At 37.7% G+C, this 25,936-nt stretch overlaps 3 protein-coding genes across 3 annotated transcripts; all 3 read right to left on the bottom strand.

Moving 5' to 3' along the window:
* Positions 1-1,026: 1,026 nt before the first annotated feature.
* Positions 1,027-2,076, bottom strand: LOC138899741 (uncharacterized). The gene is made up of 3 exons (XM_070186432.1): positions 1,604-2,076; positions 1,146-1,486; positions 1,027-1,034 (listed from the first exon to the last, which is right to left on the bottom strand). The coding sequence occupies exons 1-3, from the start codon at positions 2,074-2,076 to the stop codon at positions 1,027-1,029; spliced, it is 822 nt and encodes a 273-aa protein (XP_070042533.1).
* Positions 2,077-12,947: 10,871 nt separating this feature from the next.
* Positions 12,948-15,917, bottom strand: LOC104089135 (magnesium-protoporphyrin IX monomethyl ester [oxidative] cyclase, chloroplastic). Its single transcript, XM_009593971.4, has 5 exons — positions 15,377-15,917; positions 14,587-14,651; positions 14,158-14,485; positions 13,928-14,026; positions 12,948-13,393 (listed from the first exon to the last, which is right to left on the bottom strand). Exons 1-5 carry the CDS (start codon positions 15,833-15,835, stop codon positions 13,130-13,132), a joined length of 1,215 nt encoding a protein of 404 aa, XP_009592266.1. The 5' UTR covers positions 15,836-15,917; the 3' UTR covers positions 12,948-13,129.
* An 879-nt stretch (positions 15,918-16,796) lies between these two features.
* LOC104089133 (probable protein S-acyltransferase 1) lies at positions 16,797-25,029 on the bottom strand. Its single transcript, XM_009593969.4, has 6 exons — positions 24,496-25,029; positions 23,555-23,749; positions 23,062-23,370; positions 21,936-22,157; positions 17,726-18,385; positions 16,797-17,244 (listed from the first exon to the last, which is right to left on the bottom strand). The coding sequence occupies exons 1-6, from the start codon at positions 24,550-24,552 to the stop codon at positions 17,239-17,241; spliced, it is 1,449 nt and encodes a 482-aa protein (XP_009592264.1). The 5' UTR covers positions 24,553-25,029; the 3' UTR covers positions 16,797-17,238.
* Positions 25,030-25,936: the final 907 nt, after the last annotated feature.

Here is a 25,936-nt window from a genome sequence, read left to right as displayed (position 1 = left end):
TTGGCTTACCCCTTGCTCTCTCCCCCTTTTCCGGTACTTTGCTTTGGTGGCTTTGAACTACTAACACTTGCAGGCACATAACTTGCTGAAGTAGCAGCAATATTACTTCCAGCAGCTTTATGATATCCCCTTTTGTTATGACCCTTGTTATGACAATTGCTACATGTCATTTTCACCCCACTTTTGGACAATTTTTCATGTCTTATTTTCACTTGGCTCTTTTCTTCTCACATTCTTTAGCCTGCCTGGCATCTTGTTGATATGAGGTGGTATAACAGTTGTATTTTGTGACTCTTGCCACATATTCATACCCAAAACAGGCTGAAGAAAGTAACTGTATTTTTCATGTAAGTGGCATTACTGTACTAGTGAGAAATATAGTTCAATGGCTCCAGATTTTTATAATGGAGAGCAGCAACTGCATAAGCACATAGTATGCCTTCTAACATCTAAGCTCTGCAGGTGCATGTTTTCATATTGATGTCCACCAGATGCTTCACTTTAGCTGCACCTGATCCTTGCTTCACTTCAAATTCAAACTCATCATTCCAGAAAATATTACATTTCATTGATCTTTATGTGTTCTCTTCCAAGACGTTCATGGCCATTGGTGAAAAATCAGTAATCCAAATGTTTCCAAACTATCTGAGTTGACATATTCTGTTCATCATCTTCACCCTTATTTCTTCAAGCATCGTCACTATAGTCTTCTGCTTTGCTGCCAAAATCAAAGCATTGAAACATTCTGCCATATTATTGTCAACATTGTCATACTTGCAGAATGTGTTGAAATACACCTTGTTCCATTTTTCTATGTTGTAGTACAACAGTTCATCAAATATCTTATTACCCAATTTCTTCATGTCATCCAGATTTTTCGTCAACTCTCACTCATAGGTAGACCTTGCATACCTTCAGAAGCAGTTTTTTCTCTCTATGCCCCTCCATTTCTTAGACCAGTTAGCTAGGATGTGCCTTGCACACATACTATGTTCAGATTTTGAAAGTAGATTTGTTATAGCATTCTCACACCCCTGCAAAATGAATAATGATAGTTAGTTTTAAAGCTAATTAGCAGTAGAAAAATAGCAATAAACTACAAGTGCTTACTTTTTGCATATATGTTATAATGGTCATATTTGTACCATTTCCAAGCTGAAGATCATCCTTTAAAAGGTTGACAAACCACCTCCAAGTGTGCATATTTTCAATCTCAACAACAACCCAAGCAAGTGGAAGCATATGATTATTTCTATCTTTGCAAACTGCTACAAGTAGTTGGACTCTACATACCTCTTTTAAAAAATATCCATCCAACCCAATGCATGGCCTACAACCAGCCAAGTAGGACTTCTTCATTGCATGAAAACAAATATAGAACCCAAGAAATATTTTCTTCCCACCTTCAAATGTTTCATCACTAAGCTTCACTATATATGTACTCCCTGGATTTGATCTAAGAAACTCATCCTTATAATCTAATATTCTGCCATAGTCTAGTTTATGATCATCATTATCTCATTCAACACAATATTTCTTGTCCTCCTACAAATAGTCCTCCCAACATAGAATCCCAATTTTTTTTCTAATAATCTCCTGAAACTTGATTACTCTAATGTTATGTTGTTCTTTTATCCTCTCATTGAATCTTTTGGCCAAGTACTTTGAATTACATAACTTATTTCTGTTAGTAGGGTCACATTTGTGAATTGGATTGTAGTTCTTGACTACAAAATCCTTAGTCCTAGAGTCATAACTAGCAACTAGAAGCCAAGGACATGATGTCTTCTTGTACTTAACTCTCACCCTTGTAGGTTCATTTATATATTTTTCTATAAAAAACTTTTGTTGAACAACATATTTAGTTACAACTTCTCTGAAATCTCTCACACTTGCAAATGCAAGTCCAGTTTCCCAAACTATTTGCTTGCAAGTCTTGTCAAAGATAACTCTTCTTTTGTCTCCTTCTTCTTCTTGCTTTAACTTTCTGTTGAACCTTCCATTTACCTTCATCATCAACATCATCTGGATCTGTCTCAAAGTTGGCAGCATCATCTGAAGGGTAATAAGGGTCATCACCACCTATCTTACCTTCCAAACTCTTCTTCTTCCTAGATTCATATTCATCATACCCCACATTTGGCCCTCTCCTACCTAGTTTAACATGTTCTTATTCACGAGCACTTTCTTTCCCCTTCCTTCTCTCTACAGTCCTTTTTTCTGCCCTAAATATCATGTACTCCTCATGTGTATCACTGCCATAATCAGCTTCTCCTTCTTCAAACAATTCCTCATGCTCTGAATCTGAGCTATTATTAGTGTTGCTGCTAGATTCAGATGAGGATTTTGAATTATCATTAGTAGTAACAGTTGTAGGCACATTGTTATTGGCACTATTTTCAGCAGCATTGGATGCCTTTTCAGAAGTTCCCAAACTCTCACAGCCCCCCAAATCTTGACCAGATTCCTTCTCAAAAGTAACATTACTATCACTCCCACTTGGCTGACATATTTTGATGGAGGGGAAACCATTACAACATCATCAACCATGTGATCTATATATACCTCCAAAATATCCCCATTTTTAACTATTCACAAATGCCCATAAGGTCCCTACTAACTTTAATTACTACTAAACCAAGATAATTAAGTGGTCTAACATAAATAACAACAAAAGAACTATTGTACCCAAACTCTTTCACATAACCTAGAAACTCAAAATACGAGAACATATCTACATCGACATCAACACAATCAGTAATCATCCTACCAACATAATCCTCAATTGAAAAGGAATGTAACTTATCCATGGAGATTTTTTCACCATGGAAAAACCTCAGTGTAACAAGTACAAAAGACATTGAAATGCCTGAATATAGCAGAAAATAAACTAATTAAGGATTAACAGTTAATATTATACCCTGACGTAACAAGTGATAACACATGCAACAAGAAAAAACTGAAATTTGGTTATTATTACACCTTAAAAATTGTATTTCTGTTATTGAATTTTACATTGAAAATGTTACAGTGAAGAAATTTGAAGCAAGTTCAAAACTCTAGTTACGGACGATATTAAACAAACTAAAACAGAGATAATATTTAGGGTTGATAAGAGAAAAGGCTAGGGTTGATGGATTTACCTCCAAATGTAGATATGGTTTCACAAATAATTCAACTTCAATATTTGAACTTGATTCTTCAAAGACCTTTAGCTTCGAACGGGTCTTCCACCAACTCATCATATTAAATAATAACAACAAAATGAACCCTAAAGAACAATGAAATCGAAGGATTTTGCAATAGGTCCCTTCGATTTTGGTCAGGAAAATCGAATTTTCGAGGGTTGGGCATTAGGGTTCTTCAAGTTGGGAATTTTTAACTGATAGGGTAAATGAGAGTGAAAGTGAATAGGGGAAGGCTGTTATTTTTATTTACTGGACATTTTAATTATGTGGCTTCGTAATAAAGCGCGTGTTTTCCACTCAAATTATTATAGTTGGGTCAGGGCTTAAGATGGAGTAAATAAATATAATTATTTTAACAATAGTGGGGTGTTAAGACACCGTAAAGTTTAGGTGTGTAAATAATTTTTCAGGACAAGTTGAATGAGGTCTTTATGCATTTTCTCTTTTTATAATAAAAAAATCACGCAATTTTGACTAAATATTATACAAGAAAAATTCAAATAATTTATTTTAAATTATAATAAAATATACTCCCACTATCTCAATTTCAAATTTTTTGGATTCGAAAATATATATCTTTTTGTTGTCATTCTTTGTTGAGGTCACTCAATATTTATAAATAAGCCTCCTTCAAATATAATATTTTAATTTTAAAAATAAGATAAATTATTATTTTAATTTTAAAAATAAGATAAATTATTATTTTAATTTTAAAAATAAGACAAATTATCTCTAGTGTTTATATACCTTAAACTCCCAAATTAAACATTACATTGTCAACCTAGTGCTTGTTTACCCATAAAATGATACAGTTAAATTTATATATGGTTTATAAACAAGTGAATTAATTTGATCCTAAAATAATAGATGAATTAGACAAAAATGTAATACTTAGCCTTGAGATGGAGATAAAATAGGAGAAATTATAATTCCGAGAGCAGGGCTTCCGGGGACAATAACAATGATATCAATAAACAAGAAGATATAATTATATTGAGCTTTGAATATAGTGTAGCGTATGTTTGTCAGAAAATCTGTGTTGTTTTCAATGATAATGAAGCTTACTATTTATAGCTGCACTTAGGGAACAAGGTCCTAGGATCAAACCCCTCTTTAATGTCAATTATGAGGGTCATTGAAGAATGTGTAATCGCAGGCAGTGAATGACATATTCTTTGTAACGGGCCGTGTAATTAATGTTGTAGAATATTCCTCATTAAGTGCTACCGGGAAACAGGCATTTATTTCATATTTATAAGTATCATTCTCTCTAGTAACAGACACGATCGTTGCCTTCGGATTCAACTATCTTCTGTTTTCGGCTCCACATGTCATTTCCTCATACGATCATTTAATATAAACATATTTTACCCTAACAAATAGTCTCTCTGCAACTTATATTCTCCCACAAGAAATCCACCACTTCACGTTCAACAATCTTCTGATAAAGACCTGTTTCAACCCACTTAGAAAAATAGTTAGTTAAAATCAAAAGAAACATTACCTTACCAGGGGCCGGCGGTAGTGGTCCGACGATATCCATTCCCTACTTCATGAACGGCCATGGCAACAAACTAAGTGCAATGGTTCTACTGGCTGATGTACCAACGATGCGTAGCGTTGGCACTTATAGCATTTTTGAACATAAGCTTTAGCGCCTTGTTCCATCGGAACCAATAGTATCCTGCCCTTACTAATTTTAGTACTAAGGAATCTGTGGCCGAATGATTTCCACAAATTCCTTCGTGGACTTTTCGCATAACATAATTAGCTTCGGAGGCTCCAAAACATTGGGTCAGCGCGCCTTGGAAAGATTTCCTGTACAATTGACCTCCTTTGAAACTATATCGTGATGCTTTAATGCGCAGCACCTGGGATGCCTTAGGATCTTCAGGCAACTTTTCGTGATCGAGGTAATAAATGATCTCATCCCTCCAATCCCAAACCAAATTAGTCGCGTTTACCTCGTAGCAGCTATCTACGTCCAGAACCGAGTGCATAAGCTGTACGACAGTACCAGAGTCCGATCCCTTCATTTTCGTAGATGAGCCAAGGTTAGCCAATGCGCCCACTTCCGCATTTTCTTCCCTCGGGATATGTGTAATTGACCACTCACAGAACCGAGCAAGCAGAACCTGAACCTTCACTACGTATTGTTGCATGCGTTCCTCTTTGGCCGTGAACATCCCGTAGACCTGATTTACCACCAGCTAGGAGTCGCATTTGATTTCTATGACCTCATAATCTAGTCCCCGGGCCAATTCGAGCCCTACAATCAAAGCTTCATACTCCGCTTCATTGTTAGTCAGAGGAACCGTTCTTATGGCCTGCCTTAGGGTTTCTCCCAAAGGCATGGTTAATACTATGCTGAGCCCGGACCCTTTTACTTTTGAAGCTCCGTTCGTAAATAGGTCTAAACTCCTGATGTCGATTTTGATACCATCACTTCTTCTTTGGTTGCCAAAGGTAACAATCCCGGACTAAAATCGGTCATAAAGTCGGCCAAAACTTATGACTTAATCGCAGTCCTGGGTTTATATTCTATGTCAAATTCACTCATTTTGACGGCCCACTTGGCCAGCCTACCTGAAAGTTTAGGTTTATGAAGGATATTCCGCAGGGGAAAGGTGGTCACTACAACTACCGGGTGACATTGGAAGTAAGGCCTTAGCTTTCGAGCGACGACTACTAGGGATAAGGCCAACTTCTCCATATGTGGGTAGTGAGTTTCTGCTTCCGTTAAAATTCTACTAACGCAATAAATGGGAGATTGCGTACCTTCGTCCTCACGGACCAAAACAGCGCTTACTGCTACCTCCGAGACTGCTAGGTAGATTAACAGTTTTTTGCCTTCCTCCGGCTTCGATAGTAACTGAGGACTTGACAAATATCTTTTCAAATCCCTGAAAGCCTGTTGACATTCCGGGGTCCATTCGAAATTGTTCTTCTTTTTGAGTAACGAGAAGAAATGATGGCATTATTTTGAAGACCGGGAAATGAACCTGCTCAAAGCGGTCAATCGACCCGTGAGCCATTGCACCTCTTTTACGCTTGATAGCTGGTTCAGGATGTCTTCGATATTTTATCAGGGTTAACCTCAATCCCTCTTTGTGACACCAGGAATCCCAAGAACTTGCCGGAGCTGACCCCGAACACACACTTCTCGAGGTTAAGTTTCATGTTATGCTTCCTTAAGTTGTCAAAAGTTTCTTGCAAGTGTTTAAGATGATCACATATGTTCAAAGACTTAACACGCATATCGTCTATGTAAACTTCCATGGTTTTCCTTATTTGCTTTTCAAACATTTTGTTCACGAGCCGCTGATAAGCGGCTCCGGCGTTCTTTAGCCCGAAGGGCATCACATTATAGCAATATATGTCGAAATTTGTTATGAACGAAGATTTTTCCTGATCTTCCGGGTTCATCTTAATTTGATTATACCCGGAGTAAGCATCGAGGAAATGCATTAACTCATGCCCGGCCATTGCATCAATCATTTGATCAATGCTCGGCAATGGGAATGAGTCTTTTGGGCATGCCTTATTTGAGTCCTTATAGTCTACGCACATGCAAAATTTATTCTTCTTCTTTGGAATTACTACTATGTTAGCTAGCCAGTCTAGATACTTTATCCCTCGGATTGAACCGATATCAAGTAAGTGAGTTACCTCTTCTTTGACGAATTTGTTTCTGGCCTTGGTAATAGGACGTGTTTTCTGTCTTACCAGATGAATGATGGGATCCAAGCTTAGCTTATGTACGACTACTACTGGCGGGATACCTGTCATATTCGCATGTGATAACGTAAAACAATCGACGTTAAATTTGAGAAATTCAATAAATCTAGACCTTAGTTCGGGATGCAGTCATGTCCCCAAGTGGAACTTCCTCTCCAAGAACTTTTCGAATAATGCTACTTGCTCAAGCTCTTCCGCTATGGATTTTGTTGCGTCCGTCTCTTCTGGTACCTGGAAATACCTTGGCACCTGATAAGATTTCGATGCCTCTTCCCCCTAGTTGACTTCGCTTGACTCGGGAACAGACGTCGGTTCCTATAATTGCTATGCCGCATGCTCCTTCCCTTTGCTACTGGAGACCGAAATTGCATTCATCTCTCTTGGCGCCAGTTGGTCACCTCTTGTTTGTTTAATTCCCTCAGGAGTTGGGAATTTCAGCAACTGGTGATATGTCGATGACACAACTTACATCTCATGCAACCATGGTCTTGCCAGGATAATATTGTAGCCCATATCACCATCCACCACCTCGAAAAGGGTCGTCTTCATCACCCTTTCGGCATTTGTGGGCAGCAGGATCTCTCATCGGGTTGTCACACTTGCTAGGTTAAACCTGGCAATGAGTTTTGTGGTCGGAATAATGCTTCCAGTGAGCTTGGCTTGCTGATAAGTGGGGATTTTGACTGCTTATTAGCGCCTTTTAGCTTCTGTTTTAGTCGAAAAGCATTGAATTATGTTCCCGAAACTAATAAAATTGTGCAAAATTGCAGGAATGCTGGAAGTTTGGTCTCTCGAGATGAAATCTGACTCAAAAAAGAGTGTTCTGAATCATAAGGCAATAAAGGGCACATAAGAATAAATGTGCGGTCCGCAGAAGGAATTCTGCGGTTGCAGAAGAAATTGCGGACATCAAAATTCCATCTGCGCGCAAACCAAGAAGAAAAGTTTAGCAGAACTTTGCCTGAAATACGGACTGCACATGAATTGTGCGGCCGCAAAACTGGGCTAAGAGTCGAAGATGAGAGGGTATGCAAAAAGACCAAGTCCAGGAGCCTCTTTGAATTGCGGAACGCACAAGAATTGTGCGGCCGCAGAAGAGTTACCTTGCGGCCACAGTCCAGAAGTGTGTGGCCGCAGAAGATTTCCTCGCAGCCGCAGTTCAGAAATATGCGACCGCAGGACTCCACTCCCTACCATATGAAGAAATCTGCGGACCGCACATGGAATTATGAGGCCGCAGAACCTCCCGAGGGGCATTTTTATCCGAAATTTTTAGCCTTGTATAAATAGACGAGTTTCACAAAATTATGTTAAGTTTGAACATCTGAAGTTGTTGTAGCCATTTTTCTTTACTACTTTAGGAAGTTTCACATTACTTTGGTGTATTTACATTAGATTAAATCATTTTAAACTTCCATTATGAGTTTAATTAGTTTTTCTTCCTCATTTTCTTCAAATCCCATTATGAGTAGCTAGACTTTTACTAGGGTTGTGACCCAACCCTAGTGTGTAAACCTTACAGATATCTAATTTAGTGCTTGTTTATGATTGGGTGTTGATTATTTAGCTTAGTTCATGCTTTAATCGTAGAATTAATGGTTGCAAACATTATTTCATGCCTATTTGACTTAGTCTCTACTTTAGAAAGAAGGACCTAGTCTAGGATAACTTAACTAACAAGGAATTGGGTCAATTGAGAGATTGATTACCCCAATTAAAGGGTTCAATCTAGAGATAGTAATAACCCGACTTGAACTCTTATCGACTGTTTCGGGTGATTCCCATTTGGTCTTGAGAAAGCCAAATTGGACAAAATCACTCTCTGACCGAGAGGTATTGAGTGGGTAATGTAGAGTTGAGAGCTATAATACACCCAAATCAACAAAATAAGCATTAACGTTTTTATCCCATTAGCCAAACAACTAGGTTATGGTCACAACCCTAGGCCTTTTACCCATTTGGAAAAACCTTAAAAATAATTATCTCTACTCTACTTTCTTTATCTTGCAATCATTAGATTAACAGTAGAAATAGGAAACAAATCATTGCTGTGGAGGTGCAATCTAGGCAATCTAATTATTCATTTGAAATATATACCCATAACTCTCATCCTAGCTCCCAGTGGATTCGACCCCGACTCCTAGTTGGGTATTTATTACTGCATACGACCATTTCATCTCTATTGAGGTATGCTTTGGACGTGATCACTTGCTCCAATACTCTCCATTGTATAAAATTGACCGAACTCTCTGGATCCACCAGAACACGTTTAATTTTAAAATCTAATATATTTAAAGAAATTACCAATGCGTCGTTGTTCGGTAGCAACAATCCATCTGGTCCCTCCTTTGTGAAAGTGATGTCGTCTTCAGCGACTTCCCGGAGCCTCTTGCTGTGGGTTACTGACACCTTCGTCTTTTTTGCCGCCGAGAATGTAACCCCGTTAATCTTGTTTCCCCTGAAAATGTTAATTGTCAGGCGCGAGGAATTTTCTCCTGCTTTTGAGGGCTCTGTGTTATCACGACTGCGAGCGTAATTATTTTTAGCCCGGTCACTTAAAAATTCCCTGAGATGGCCATTTTTCAGCAGTGTCTCCACCTTTTTGCACAGATGCCGGCAGTCCCCGGTCCGATGACCGTTTGTCTCGTGGTATTCGCACCATAAGTTAGGATTCCTTTGGCTGGGATCATATCTCATTGGATTTGGGAACCGTACCTCTTTAATGTTCCTCATAGCCGATACCAACTCTACTATACTGACGTTGATGTTATATTTTAAAAGTCTGAGGTAGGAAGAATCTCGAGAACCTGATGTTTCCTTGTCCTGTAATGATCTGTTGTTCCGACCGCGATCGGTTCTTCTATTGGTAATGAACCTATCCGCCAACCGGAAACCTCTGTTGCGTCCTTCAGCCCATTCATAAGGAAAAAACCGGCTCCTCGAAGACCGTCGATCTGTGTCGAAATCATCTTTTGATTTCTCTTTATTCTTCTCTCGGTCCCGACCCTTAACCGACCCTGGGAAATCGAGTTGATCATCCTCAATCCTTATCCTTGACTTGTACTGGTTGTGAACATCTACCCAAGTTGTTGCTTGGAACTCGAGCAAACTTTCTTTCAACTTCTGGGAAGCATCAGACTTCTCGGATTCAGACCCTTGGTGAATGCTCCAGTCACCCATTCATCCGGAACAACCGGTAGCAACATCCTTTCCTTCTGGAACTTGGTTACAAACTCCTGCAGCAACTCGGAGTCTCCTTGTGCAATCCTGAATATATCGACCCTTTCGGGCCTGTACTTTTCTGGCCCCAACATGGGCCTTAATGAAAGAATCCGCGAGCATCTTGAAAGAGTCTATGGAATGCTCGGGCAAAAGCGAATACCACGTCAAGACTCCCTTCGTGAGAGTCTCTCCGAATTTCTTCAGCAAAACTGACTCGATCTCGTGGGGAGCTAAATCGTTCCCCTTCACCGCCATTGTATAGGTGGTGATATGCTCCTCGGGATTTGAAGTCCCATCATATTTCGGCACGCCTGGTATTTTAAACCCGCTTCGGGATTAATTCTAGTGCCACGCTTGGTTTGTACGGAAATTGAGTGTACTTCTTTGAGTCCGGCCCTTTCAGCACTGGTGGTGCACCCGGAATTTGGTCCATGTGGGCATTCACTTCCCTCATAAACCGTATGAGTTCGTTTTTGAAGGGATCACTCTCGTTGTTATGACCGGATACGCTCCCCCCGGTCCCATCGAAGCCGACCTCGCCCCTCGGGGTGTTGTTGTCGACTATTTGCGTTGTTTGATTTGCGGGAGCACCAGGAGGAACTGGACCTCATTCATTCGCGTTATTGGAAGCACCCAATAACGCCTGCTTCAGTTCTATCATAACCTTATCCTGCCGTGTGAGATAACCTAAAATGGCCTGTTGTTGCTCCTCCAACACCCTTACCGCTTCGACGACGTGATCTTCTTCAGCATCATCAAGAGTCGCCTCTCGAACATGTCATGGGTACCGCCTTCCGTGGACCGATGTGGCCTCGTTCCCCTCACTACGGGTATCGCTGATTGAATCCTCGTGTTGAGGCTGATTTCCTCGGGCCTCAAGGTTGTGTGTGTTGTTAATACCATTATCTGCCATTTTCTATGATTTTTTGCTAAGAACAAATAATCAAATGCGTTAGTTAAAGAGGCAAGGACCAAACTTAATTACATAAATGTCTAAGCCCCGTTTACTCGTAAAACGGTACAGTTTAAATTATACGTGATTTATAGACAAATGAATTAATTTGATCCTATAATAATAGATGAATAAGACAAAAATATAATACTTAGCCTTGAGATGGAGATAAAATAGCAGAAATTGTAATTCCGGGAGGAGGGCTTCTGGGGACAATAGCAACGATATCAATAAACAAGAAGATAAAATTATATTGAGTTTTGAATAGAGTGTAGCGCATGTTTGTGAGAAAAATCCGTGTTGTTTTCAATGATAATGGAGCTCACTATTTATAGCTGCATCTAGGGAACAAAGTCCTAGGATCAAGCCCCTCTTTAATGTCAATTATGAGGGCAATTGAAGAATGTGTAACGATAGACAATGAATGTCATATTCCTTGTAACGGGCCGTGTACTTAATGCTGTAGAATATTCCTCATTAAATGCTATCGGGAGGCAGACATTTATTTCATCTTTATGAGTATCATTCTCTCTCCAGTAACAAATAGGATCGTTGCCTTCGGATTCAACTATTTTCTGTGTTCGGCTCCACGTGTCACTTCCTCATGCAATCATTTAATATAAACATATTTTACCCTATACAGTGCTCCATCTTCATTCAACATAGCTAAATAATGGCAATATTTTGAGAACCCATATAGGTATAGTTATAGCACAACCAAAGTCGAACATTGACAATATGGCTCATTCCTTTCCTTATTTTCTTGATTGTCAGTATCATTTAGTTATTTGATTTTTATTTAATCATTTGATTCTAAGCATAGTTTCCCACCAATTTCTTGCTTTTGAGGTGTTTGCTTCAATGGAGAGGGTTAGCTTCATCCTTGCAGCATCTCCTCACTTAGGACATGCACTACGACTAGTGAATGGAAAACCTTACTCGCATGAGTTGATTACATCAAACCATTAAATACATAAAATGTGTTTGCACATTAACTTTTGTAACGTAATTATGGTTGATTAATATACATTTTGCAAGTACAAGGCGGGCTTACTCTTGGGGATCAGATAACCAAGGAACACATACATGTTTATGGCTTGCTCCTAGAGGCCATTTTATTGACGTTTTCGACATTTAAATTGCTCGTTCCTCCACAAAAGGACTAAAAGCAAAAGATGAAAGGAAAAAAAAGTCAGTTTGAGGGGGTATATGCAACAATCTTTTCCTAGCTAAGGTGCCAGAAGGCCTTATCTGTGACAAATCTGTAAGCGTTTTTCGCTAGTCAACATGTAAACTGCTTGGCTCACCAAGGGTATTGACAGAAATCCCATTTCTCTCAACATGTTGTTGATAAAGATGGCATTTGCAGGAGTATTAAAAGGTTCATGAATGGCTGCACTGCTGATGAGTCTGGCCTTGCAATTCGCATAGGAAATAGGTAACTAAATTTCAGTCTGTAAATCTGTATAATCAATAAAAGAGCTTCTATAACCTGCAAATTCTGAAATTCCACCACTCTTGTTTGTCTAAGAAATAGAAGTATGTGCTTAGTTATCGGGAAGTTTATGATGGAATTAGCATGTGTTAGCTTTACAGCTGCAAATCTCTTCATGGTTAGGTGTTGCATACGTGCTAGACTAAATTTTGTGTTGTGTATATAATTTATCTGCAGATCTTTATGTTCAAGTCTTCCATTTCTTTTTGCACAAAACAGTATACAAATCTAAAGGAGAACTTGAATGTGGGGCTCATAGGATTTGTAAGTACGTGCCCCTTTCTCTCCCTGGAGTATGAGCAACAAGAAACCGTTGTCAATTGAAGCGACTAATAACTGAGAACAGTCGAGATGAAAACATAATGATGTACTCACAAGAAATTCATTCTAGGTTATCAAGATAATACAAGGGGGTGTCCTCTACGCAGGAGAGTGTTTCTTGAATACGCTATATAACTTACAACAATGAACATGCACCTCTATGTGAAAAGAACTGATCTCTGTTTTTTCACAAGGTCACGAGGGAAAAGGAAATTAGTAGACGAGTTGTGGTTCAAACTCTGCAAAATCAACTGAACCTGACTCAATGGGTTTCATGAGATATGCGGCCAATAACTCAGAAGCCAGAGCTGCAATCAGAGGGATCCTCTTGAAATTCTTCACAAGTGGAATGTCATCAGTCTCCCCAACAGCAAGTAGTTTTTGGTTAATCTCCACCATCCTGTCCAACTTCCTCTTGAATTCTGGGTTCTCAACGTCAAGAACAGCAGGGAAAATCCTTGCTGTTGTTCGGTTTGTCTGCACAAGATATGCTAGGTTAGTGAATATGCTACGCTCACGACCAAAAAGAAAAAAAGATAACGTTAGAAAGAACAGTTTAACAAGTTAATTGCATGCAACAACTTACAAGGTAAACTGAGGTACCAACAGCAGGTACTACATAATGTGGACAAGGTAAATATACAAATGGGCAAAATTAAATAATATGTGGATAATTCGGGGTAGTAACAGCCGAAAGATATAGTTCTCTTCCATGAGGTGAAAACTGAAAAGGGATTTTCAAAAATCTTGTTTTCTGTAGGAGCATCTGTTCATTAAGAGAACCTCACACTTCTGACACTAACCACATAGTAATATAGCACTTAAGATGCTAGGTGGGCTAATAAAAATGGAAGTCTCATTCAATTTTGTTATAATGAAGTGTGACTGAAATAGCATCCCAAAGTTTTCTAGCCCAAGAGTAATGAAGAATAGAACATATAGAATTGCATAATCTACAGCATGCTAATCAAGCAACGATAAAGAAAGAGTAAGATACGGCCCAGTGATCACCTCAATGATGACATGCATGTCAAATTCTTTGGTGTCAAGCCCAATGCCTTCATAGAAATCTGTTCTTTGGCAGTCATTCAAGTACATTGTGACATAAACCTGCATTTTGGTAGTCAAAATATAAGTAAGATTATTGTCAAACAGGTGAAATAATCTCTATATAGAAGGCAATGTGAAAGCCTTTCAGTTGGGTAATCATAGTGAAAGGATATTCAAATGCAGGTGGTTACCGAAAGGCAGAAGAAGCGAGACCACAACTTTGCCTTCCAGTCATTGAGGAACTGAGGCTGTGCTTTCATCAAAGCAGAGAAGAAATCACCGTGGCGGTTCTCATCCTGGCACCAGTTCTCAAAGTATTTGAAGATTGGATAACATGTGTACTCAGGATTGGCCTTGAGATGCCTGTATATGGTAATGTACCTCCAGTATCCAATTTTCTCAGACAAGTAAGTTGCATAGAAGATGAACTTTGGCTTGAAGAAAGTGTATTTTCTTGCTTTTGTCAAAAAACCCAAGTCCAATGCCAAATTGAAATCAGATAACCCCTTGTTCAAAAACCTGCAAAATCCCAACAGCCAAACCTTCTCAGTACTCATAGATTGAAGTAATTTTCCTTTCTGATTAACCATGCTCAAAGAGAGAGTAATATTTGAGCTTACCCAGCATGGCGAGCTTCATCCCTGGACATGAGGGAGAAAATCTCTGCAACGACGGGATTAGTTTTCTGCATAAATAACTCAAGCATTAGTTGGTTATAGGAGGGGAGGGAAGGAGGAGCTATTCAATATTGGCAACGAACTACCTAATTTTTTTTATTTTTTCTAACCATGATTAAAGTCTCCGTTCTGAAGATTGAGCACGGAATTACAGAAGTAAAACTTTGCTAGTGAAGGCAAAAGCACAAACCTTTTGTTCTTGTTTTATGTGTTGGGGTTGGGGTGTTCTTTTATGGTTGCAAAAAGATGATAACAATAAGTGAACATGAACATAAACAGCTAGGATGTAAGCTGCCTGAAATCAACTATAACCTTCTTGGTCACATATCAAACAATGTGCAACAGAAGATGTGCTTTTCTTCTTCTTTTTTTCAGAAGCTTGAACACTAAAAACAGGTGTTAGAGAGAATGCTATGAGCAAATCATCTAATACTTGATTTTTCATTCTAGAAATCAAACTATAACTTAGAACTTATTCTTCAAACAATGGCTGCAAAGCACTATAATCTAAAGAAGAAAAAAGAAAAAGAATTGGAAAACATTCAAATTTCACTTTAACAGAAGCTAAAAAGTAACCTAGATAAGCTCAACCACTTGAACCAAATAATTATACTAACATTTTCACAAATATAAAAACACAAACTACAACAAGCCAAAGAAAAAGTCTCAAGAATTGCATATAATATCTATGATTAACACTAAAAACAGGAGTTGGAAAACAAGAAATAAATACCTTGAGCCTCCTTCCAAGCTCCTTGTAGAGAAGAAAACCAGAGAACTCAGCAGTGCAAGACCTCTCCAAGAATTCAACAAAGATTTGCCTAAGAGGTCCCTGAATTTTATCAGCAGCTTCTTTAAACTCCTTGTTCCTAACAAAGTGAGTCTGATTATAATCAGTCTTGAATTCCTGCAAGAGAGCCTCAAACTCAGCTTCATTCAAGTTCTTGTTGATTTCAGTGTTGAAAAGTGTTTCCATTTCATCAAAATCAGTTGTGTAAAATCTTGGTGTCAAAAGGGACTCTTTAATTCCTTGTTTCTGAGCTTTCTTGGTTGGTTTTGAAGTTGGTGGAGTTGTGGTGGCTGACATTCTCACTGTGAACGGCAGTCTGCGGTTGCTCAGCCGTGGAGTAGTGGTGGTGTTAAAGGTGTTGAACTTGGTAATTGGTTTTAGTAAAGCCATTTCTGCTGCCATTTTTTTTTCCCGATAACTTCAGAGCAGGGAACTGTGGTTCTTCGAAAGAAGTGAAGCTAAGGGAAATGAGAGGTGGAGGGGAAATATATGAATTTAGATGACAGTGATGGAATCTAATCTCATCCAATGAAATCTTGGGGATTAAGTGGGTTTTTGACACGTGGCAGTCTGTGATGGGCCAGCTCGATTACATGGTAGCCTTGTAAGTTTTGTATGTTTGTGTCAATTGGAAAGTAGTAATAGTTGTGGTCTATGTTTCTCCATGTAGATTTCTCAAGATTTTTCTTTTATTTCCTTAATAGATTTCTCAAGATATTCACTGCTACTAGTCTACTACTGGTTGAAAAAATTTTCTATTTGTATTTAATCTTTATGAGTTTCTTTCGTGTGGTCTTTTTGATTGGTTACTACTCACTCCTGTGTTTGGTAATTTATGTGTGTCTGAGAGAGTTTATGTAAATGAATGGATCTTGTTTAACTGATTAGTACTTAATAATGTTCTGATCTCAGCTGTACCAAACACAATAACAAATCGACTTGTGCTGGAAAAAGAGACGATGTAATCTAGTACTCCCAGGGGGAATATATCGCCGGGACATATATTTATGCATAAAAATTTATTAAAATTATAATGAATAATAGATATGAACTCATAACTTTTAAAATTTAATTGATTCAATACTAAGAACCTTAATATTGAGTACATATTGAGTCCATAAAGTTTAAATCTTGAATACGCTACTCCAAAAAATAATAACATAAAGAAGGAAAGTTACTAACAATTTATAGCTTTTCTTTCACCACTTGTAGCAACTTTCCTACCTTAGTTGTTGTTTCTTCTTATCTTGCCAAACTAGCAAGAACAAAAGGGAAATGCCATGAATAGTAGTCAATTGGAACTTTCTTTGGTATTTATCATGAGACTAAGGTCCAAAAGGAAAAAAATTTCAAAACATTCCAATAGAAAACAAACGTGGAATAAGAAGCTGCAAAATCAAATTTACACACATCTATCTATTTGTTCTCCAACAATTTTTCCATAACCCTATAGCTACACATCTTGTTGCAAACTATTCACACTGTTTTTAAGAGAATAAAAGGAGACTTTGCATGGAGTTGGACAAAAGTATGAACAATTTAAGAGAAAAGAGCTACTCATCAATCTATCTACAATTTTGAACCCCAACAGGATCTGCTCTCTCATCTCAAGCAAGACCCTGTATTATTTCAAACACAATTCTGCAAATCGTTTCTGATCTTGTCAATGAAATGTGACAAGTCACATATCTTGGTCAAGTATTCCCAAGCTTGCCAAATGCTATCCTTGAAGAGAGCAAATTTTCTCAGCTTGTGCACAACGTAAAACGGAAAAGACTCAAGGGGGGAGTTCCTTGTACTGTATGCTAGACCTGAAACAAAAATGGTAATGTCATTTTGATTAATATCCAAAAGACTACAGCAGTCTCTGATGACAATTTTTACTGTTGAAGAACCAAAACTTTATCAAGAAAGAGGAAAGCAAATAATACCATTAATCTTTTATAACTAAAGGGGGTGATAGATCATTTAGAGAGACGAACAGCGCCAGCAACAGACTAAAACACATTATCACATTATCGATCCAACACTCTCAAACACATTACAGTTCCTGAACCTTCTGATTGAGTATGCATCTTGAAGTATAACATCGATGAAGCCAAAGCAATGGCTCTTTAATCTTGGTTCTACACTGCACATGTGCCTGGTGTGTGTATCTAATTCATACTGTGGTTCGTGTTATCAACCATTCAATAGAGTAACAATATATGTGGTCCTAGTCTTTACATAGAACTAGAGTACGGATATGCTTAAAGAAAATAAACAGTGAAAGAAAATGAAAAAAATTGATACCTTTGGGCTAGGTTCATTTATTGGTGTCATATACTGAGCCGAGCTATTTACTTCTTCCGAGTGCTCTTCTACATTAGATCCACTTCCTAGAGTGGAGCTCTTTACGCTTTCTTTTTCTTGTTCAAGAGAAAACCAAAAAGGATGATAATCATTTCTCCCGTCGTCATCCTTGTTTTTGAAGATTTTCTTCATGTTATTGCCATTCATATTCTCTGAATTTTCTGGCTGTGCGACTCCTTTATCTTCTGCAGAGTTATCTCCATCCTCAATATCAACTTTTTCCGTTAAACTGGAGATGCTTCGTATATAATCACCAGAATCAAAATAAGTATCTCCTGTTCCTTCCCTGCTTTTTAAAGTATCCTCTATCTCCTCATATTCCAAATTCCGCAAAATTTCAGGAAGTGTAAGTCCACTATCCTCTGGAAACATCGTTCCCATCTCAATATCTATCTTCTCTTTTGAGCTAGTGATATTTCCCACAAAGTTGGAAGTTGGTCGCTCAATCATTACAAGGTCATTTTCTTTAACGATCACTCGAAAATTATTTAAGGAAGGCGGGATCCTGGACAAGAAAACTTCTTTGATATTTTCAATCATCCCCCTATTATAGGGATTCTCCTTCTTATCATATCGATACCTGAAGTTTTCATAAGTAGTCTGCAAAAAGTGACCGAAAAGAAAAAACAAAAGAAACGGTTCTGTAAAAAAACATGAAGCTACACACCAGATTTATATTTCAAGCAGGTAAATTAGATGTAACACCCTGGAAAAATTTCGAAGTACTAAGTGTAAAGCCCGGTAAAATTTGCAAAGAAAATAATGTTTCATGGTGCCGGACTAGGCTTACGTGTTTGAGGATCGTAGAAATTCTTCGCGGCGAGCTTGCGAGTCGCGGCTCAGACTTTTTGGGTTGAACAATGCACCAGAGAGTAAAGGAAAATGTTTGGGAATGAAATGCGTTTCTGCGGTCCATTATGCGACCGCACAATCACTCTGCGGACCGCATAATGGCCGCACAGTGAGGCAGTTAATTGGGCCAGTTGGAAGCAATTATGCGGTCAACTATGCGACCGCATAATTGTTATGCGGTGCACTATGCGACCGCAGAACAGTTATGCGGACCGCATAGTGACCGCAGACACAAACAGATTTTTGGTCGTTTTGGTCAGCAATTATGCGACCGATATGCGGTCCGCATAACTATTATGCGGTCGCATATGCGACCGCAGAACCTGTTCCGGATCTTCATTTTAGGGTTTTTAAAACCCGACCCTACTTCGTTAAATACACGTTTTGGACCATTTTTGAGCTATAATCTGACATTTTAGAGTGAGAGAGAGTGCCCTAGAGTGAGAAGGTGTTCAATTCTTGCTCAAGTTTTGGAAGATTAAGAAGGGAAACTCACTAGGTCTTCATCCTAGAGGTAAGATTCAGCACCCTAACCCTCAATTTCGAATTTTATCTAGAAATGGGTAATTAGCAAGATAATTTTTGGGCATGAGAGTTGTTTATTTTACATGCATGTGTTATCAAAGGGTGTAAGAAGAGTTTTGAGCTAAAAATGGTAAAGATTGGGTTGTGGGATGATGGAATCCTCCATAAAAGGACCTTGAAACCTTAATGCACACCTAGTGTTTGATAAAATGCTCAAATGAGCTAGAACCATGAGCATCTTCCTAATTTTGATTCAATTTGTTATATTTCTACAATAGATTGAAGTTGCTAAGAATTCCGGAACATTTAGAGTGTAAGGAAGCTCAAGTGACGTATGTTGGCTAAACTGTTCTCTTATATCCCAAATGCTTTATTCATGTTATGTTATCAATTGAGGGTGTGTTAAAATATGGGTTGTGCATTAATAATGTTTCGACTTCAAGTCAAGTTCAAACGAAGGCTATTATGCCAAATTTTGTGAAATATCTCTATGTGCCTTAGACTCTAAATTGCTCACATGTGTGCTACACACCTTGATTTGAATTGTATTTGTTGTTGATGATGACGACGACATTTGAAATTGAAAAGGGTGAGCATAAAATACTGAATATGGCCAACGTGCCAAGAATGATCTTATAATTATGGCCATTAGTGCCAATGAAATGAAAAAATGTGAAAGTAATATGAAATGCGATGATTGATATAAAAAGGTTGATGTCTCGAATAAGACAGCCTAGTCGGTCGGGTCGTGATCGGACATTATGCCGCACAAATGGTGGTGATTGTGCTGGAAATTGTAATTGAAATTGTGATTTTGGTCGATGTCCCTAATGGATAGCCTAGCCGATCGGGTCGTGATCAGACTCCGTGTTAAAGACGGTGGTATTGATATTGAGAGTAATTGTGGTTGATGTCTTTAATGAGATAGCCTAGCCGATCGGGTCGTGATCGGACTCCGTGCTGAGAGTACGGTGGTACTGATTTTGTGAATAATGGTATTGTGAATAATAGTATTGTGGACAATGGTATATCGATACTAAAAATCTCTCAATGTGAGATATGAAAATTAATTTGAACACTGTCTTGATCCTAAATTGAGGTTTGATGTTGATTAAGGCTTTCATTGATATTATGATAATCTTGTTTGTATTATTTATCATTCTATTGAGAGGGTGTTTAGTTATACATACTAGTGCTATTCGACAGTACTAACGTCCTTTTGCCGGGGGCGCTGCAGGTGGTTCCACGGCAGGAGATATTAATCAGTGATAGCAATACACCTTCTTCCCAGCTGACTTGGTAAGCCCCACTTCATCCCGGGGTCATGAATCTTTTGTACTTCGTGTATTTTGTTTGAGGTATAGCCGGGGCCTTGTTGCCGGCATTATCATTGTACTCTTCTTTATCTATAGAGGCTCCGTAGACATAGTGTGGGTTGTGTATTGGTGCTGGGTAAGTCAAGATATATTATGTTGTGGTTGTATTACTTGTCCATTTGTGAAACTTTAAAAATGATGAAACTATTGGAAATGAATTGGTATTGTAGACGTGAACACCTTTTTGTCTAATTAATGAAAATATGTATTATCTCCATTTGTGGATGAGTTTGGGTAGAAGGAAATCTAACAGGCTTGCTCGGTCGGGTTCACTCGGTTGAGCGCCGGTCGCGCTCCTCGGTTTTGGGGCGTGACATTAGAGAACTGTAAGCAAACATTCAATTGTAAGTGCATATCTTAACGCATCTATGCACGGTGGGGCGGGGAAGGGGTTTAGAGAACTCAAAACTAGGGGAAGAAAAAGTTCAAGATATTGTCTTTAGAATTTCACTAACATACTGTACCATATATATTGGACTTCTCTAGCTCCTAAACCATAAAGGAGAAATGAGATTTGGACCTCTGCTGTTGATGAATTTTAATTGGTTTTTCAGAATACTATGACCAGCAAGCCAGAAGGCAAATCAGTAACGAACCTCATGAGTGAAATGAAGAAAATAGTCCACGGAACAACTCAATTAATGCAGTATGCTCTATTCATCACCGAGAGTATTAGAGCCACTATACTGGGATTCTCATAATCTTGATGCGTTGTAGATTATTGTCCGCAGAGTAAGAAAAATTATGGAAGTGCATCCTTAGTGTAAGCTCCTAACCTTTTGGATGGGGTGGTAGTGGGGTTTATTTAATAAATTCTGTACTAACGTTAAATCCATATCATAGCCCGATATTTTAAGAGCTCAATCCTTGGAAGTCAATATTCTAAGCAACGACACCTTGAAGAACAACAGGAGTAAGAACGTTGAGAGGATACACTGGTTGCAATTAAATATCAAAACAAACTTAAGGGGATAGTCTTAATAGATGTCAGCAGGTTCACTTTCACATATTATTACTCTACGCGCTTGGACATGTCAGCAGGTTCACTTTCATATATTAATAGATGTTGCAGCTCAAAACAAAGCACAGAGATTCAACTAGATGTTTAGATGGACAATCAACAAAGCTTGGTATTTATGTGCTCTGATGTCCTAGCAGTCAGAAATTCCTGCTAGCTTGGAGTAATTCATACTGCAGGATATATTTTAACTATGAACAGGCGCGCATACAATATACTCTAACTAAAATGGAAAGACATGATTCACCATAGAAAAAATGCAATTTTAAGATGAAGTTTCTACAAATGTCAATTCATCATAAGACAACTCATATTGCAGATAATATTATAGATGAGCCATAACTGATTTGTCAGCATACATCTTGGTTAGAAATTTCACCTGGTTAGTGCTAATCAGGTAAAAGTGGAAAATAGTAAGGCCACCAACAAACCAAACAGCAATGAAGCAGTATACAATGAGAACATCTGACAAGATATCTTGTGAAATAGCTCTCCATACGTTGCCACCATGATGAAGAATATTGACCAAAGATATGATGAAGACATATATGCATAATATGGTTGAAGTAGATATGAACAAGTAGAAGAATCTGTAATTCCGCTGCAACCAAGTGAGAAATAGAAAAAATTTAAGAAAATTATACAAAGGTGGAATGAAGTCATAATATCTCATTTAAAGTGATGTCTAGTATCCTACTGCATCCAGTGCTTTATGATCTTGAGTAACAGAAGTAACTTCATTTCTCTGAGGACATAAATTTGCATGACAACTTACACTCCCAAGTGATAGAGTAGAAGAAAAGAAGAATCTTCCATTTTGTTTGTATTATCACTAGATCACTTATAACAAGAACTGAAAGGAAATACAATGATATTAATATCTCAAGCTATGAAATAAAAGGAACTACACTTAACCCTCTTCATTCATTCTCCAATTCTTTAACCTCTCCTTTTGTACAACTCATACTCTAGCAAAGGATTATCTAATTTCTCACGCATTCACTAAGATATAATCATTACTCTGCATATATTCCTCGCCATCAATGAATTTGTTCTTTCCCATTCAACAATATTTTGTGATGAATGTCAATAGAATCATACTTCATATGGCTGATTTATATCTCATGCCATCACTTATATCATTTCATAAGGCTGATTAGCATCTCCTGCCAAACTAATATATGAGTACGCTCCACTTTTCCTCAACATAATAGCATTCCCTGTTAATCTACGAAAATTATTAAGTAGAAATCCAGAATTATGCTCTTGAAAAAAAAGACTCTATAGCTGAATTGTGAGGAAAAGCTATATTAAATTTGGCTAGCATGAGCTTTTACTTTTTGCTATGCAGTCATGGAATTTTATTCATTTCACAATGCAAGTATTATTTCAACTTAGACATAACCATAATTGTGACACAAGCAGACAGTTTATCAATTGGTAACAAAAACAACCCAAATCCAGTTCAAGTTTGCTTGAAAAAATGCATAGTCAGCTATACGTACAAGTCCAATGCATTGACCAACCCAGGGACAATGATGATCAAATCTTTGAACACAATTGTTGCAGATAGAACAATGAGATGAACGAGGAGGCCGATACAGCAAACATGTATCACAGTACTTGACTTTAACTGTGTGTCCATTCACGATTACATCTTTTGTTCGTGGAAGTTTCAAATGAGGAGTTCTACCGTTGACCCATTCCATGGAAGGGGTATGTAAATCAAATGTTTCATCAGATTCAGGAGGTGTTGTGTTTCTTGGGACGATTCCAGGATCTCTACTAGATGTCATAAAGAGAAAAACTATATCCTGCATAAGATATTAAAGAATTGGTCAACAGCTTCAACATTCCAGTCATATCAGTCAGCTACAGATTATACATTTACTCACAATTAACTCCAAAGGGAAAATAATAAGTTATCCAAAAAGGGAGAACGCAGAATGCAGAATCACCCACGTCTACTAATTTAAGGATGATGAAGAAACTCCGTACCATAATGGTAAGAACTACTCCAATCCCAAGTATAGGATACCAAGGACCAGCATCTTTGTGCTCTTTGATGCGATGTCTGATTACACAAGAGACCTTAATACAAAATGCAAGTGCTGGGCCAGCAATCAAAAGTGTCGATAGAAACAAAGATGACACATCCGGACCGAAGATCAATCTTCCTCCCCATAAGAATTTCTGGTAACATTTAAAAGCAAAAAAGTGAAGGTAAGAGATATGGTATAGAGAGGTCTGAATAATTCATTATATTGAAAGATACTATTACTGTGAAACTAAGAACAACTTGACCATATGAAACAAGCGATTTAAGAATATAAAAATTGCATCATCTTGGTTTTGCAAAATTTCAGCTGGATGAAAGCAGACTTTTACTGATAATTGTCATATGAACAAGCAGTTTAAGGATATAAGTAGATGAAAGCAGCATCTTCAAGTTCAAATATAAACAACTTGCATAAAGTCCACGATTTTAAGTGAAAATTGTCATTTATGTAAAACCCAAATCATAGCTATCAATGCTTCACTTATTACCAATTAATCATTCTTAAAACAGATAGAGCAAAGAGAAGAAAGAAAAGAATCAAATTCAACTCATCAAATAGTTAAACAACAACAACAAACCCAGTGGATTCCCACAAGTGGTGTCTGAGGAGGGTAGGGTGTACGCAGTACCTACCCCTACCCCTACCTGGAGGGTAGAGAGGATGTTTGCGTTAAAGAAAATTGATCAATTAGCTAGTCCATGCTGTCTAAACACTGAAGCCCTTAAAGTTTCAGCTAAAAAACACCCCTATCCAAATTCAACATGACTAAACTTCTAAATTGCTTATATAAAAACTTCACATGGTTCTGACAATTCTCACTATTCTTTTCTATTAAGTAATACATATGGGATACAGCAGAATCCAAGAAAAGGCACTTACATTGCTTCCCTTCCAAACCTGATAAAGCCTCAGAGGTTTATGTTTTTCACGAACCATAACTTAGAAATTTTGGAATATAAGGAAACAAAACAACCCAAAAAAATTTCAACTTTCTGGATTGCTATGCTTCCAATCCCAAAATAAGAATCAAGCTCCTTTTCTTATCCTACTATTAATCGGCTTGCAATAATCCATGTAAAGAAATCATATCAAATTCAAGAACATTAGGCAATTAAAAGTCTTGAGGAGGGTTTCAAGAAATGGGGTTTGGACATAAAATATGTAGCAAAAGAGAGAGAAAGAGAAAGTCTCTTTATTTTTATTTTTTTTTTGGTTTTGACACAAAATATGTGATCAAGAAACAGCTGCTTTTTGTTGTTGTGTTTATGTGTCAAACGGATTTACCCAGAAAGGATTCTTCCCCCTATTCTCTACTTTCTTCCTCTCTCTCTCTCTCTCTCTCTTCTCTCCAAAAATATTAATGAAATGTACCTATCCAATGTGTGAAATTCTCCAATTATGCTTTTTCTCTTTCTCTCTCTTGAACTTCTCTTTTCTCTAATTAAATTTAATTTTTAAAAAAATGTTTTGGGTTTCAGTTAACGAACTTTTGTTTTACTCTCTCTCTCTCTCTGCCGATATTCCGTTATCTGGTTGTATCTACTGCTATTTTGAACCTGGCTATAAATGGAATTAGTAACAAACAATGCAAAAACAAAATAAAATTATATTATTATACCTAAACATAATTACAAGTAACTCCAGATAATTAGTGGAATTAGTAATCTAGTTGATAAGGTAAGTAATTTGCTACAAGTCTGCAATATGTTAAATTAAAAGTGATTAATTGATGGTGTAAAAGGAATTTACATTATCAATGTATATAAATTAAATCTTTTTAGAGACATTTATTCTTTTTATGCATGGTTAACTGGGAAATAAGAAATTGTGATAATAGTAAATTTGACATTAATTGTGATAAATGGAATTTTGTTATGAAAATATTATTGTGGATATTTATTTATTACTCCGATGTAGATAATCTTCCTGAATAAGAGTATCCATTTAGTACTCCATTGAAGTTTATCTACAAGCAGCTCATGCAGGCAGGTTGCAAGCAACTCAATGAAATGACTTGCAGCACCTTCTTGTTAAACAGGCAGGTTGCGAGTAGCTCATACAGACAGCTTACAAGCAACTCAAGAAACGTCTCGCAGCTTCTTCCTGAAAAGCCTTGCAGCTGCTTTCTAAAAAGCCTCGCAACTGCTTCTTTTCTTCTATAAATAGAGGAGATTTCAGTTCATTACGTACATTAGTTTGAAATTGAATAATATATCAATCCCTCTCTATATATTTGTCTTCGGTTTATTTACTTTATAGTTTTTATTTTATAACACGTTGTCAGCACGAACTCTGTCATTTTGAGCACTTACTTCGAATT

The sequence above is a fragment of the Nicotiana tomentosiformis genome, chromosome 10, assembly GCF_000390325.3.
Source record: "Nicotiana tomentosiformis chromosome 10, ASM39032v3, whole genome shotgun sequence".
NCBI classification, from domain to species: domain Eukaryota; kingdom Viridiplantae; phylum Streptophyta; class Magnoliopsida; order Solanales; family Solanaceae; genus Nicotiana; species Nicotiana tomentosiformis.
Note: the sequence above shows the minus strand (reverse complement) of the source record. Positions and strands in the feature narration are given on the sequence as shown.

Excerpts from the sequence above, each read along its gene's own strand:
- LOC138899741 (XM_070186432.1), bottom strand. The coding sequence starts at position 2,076 with ATGACCCTTATTACCCTTCAGATGATGCTGCCAACTTTGAGACAGATC. Across the intron at positions 1,487-1,603 it reads CATAACATTAGAGTAATCAA|AATATTAGATTATAAGGATG; the intron begins GTTTCAGGAGAT and ends AGACTATGGCAG.
- LOC104089135 (XM_009593971.4), bottom strand. The coding sequence starts at position 15,835 with ATGGCAGCAGAAATGGCTTTACTAAAACCAATTACCAAGTTCAACACC. Across the intron at positions 14,027-14,157 it reads CTCGCTTCTTCTGCCTTTCG|GTTTATGTCACAATGTACTT; the intron begins GTAACCACCTGC and ends ACCAAAATGCAG. Across the intron at positions 13,394-13,927 it reads ACATGCATGTCATCATTGAG|ACAAACCGAACAACAGCAAG; the intron begins GTGATCACTGGG and ends TATCTTGTGCAG.
- LOC104089133 (XM_009593969.4), bottom strand. The coding sequence starts at position 24,552 with ATGGTTCGTGAAAAACATAAACCTCTGAGGCTTTATCAGGTTTGGAAG. Across the intron at positions 23,750-24,495 it reads AGGTTTGGAAGGGAAGCAAT|AAATTCTTATGGGGAGGAAG; the intron begins GTAAGTGCCTTT and ends AAATGTTACCAG. Across the intron at positions 23,371-23,554 it reads GAGTAGTTCTTACCATTATG|GATATAGTTTTTCTCTTTAT; the intron begins GTACGGAGTTTC and ends TATCTTATGCAG.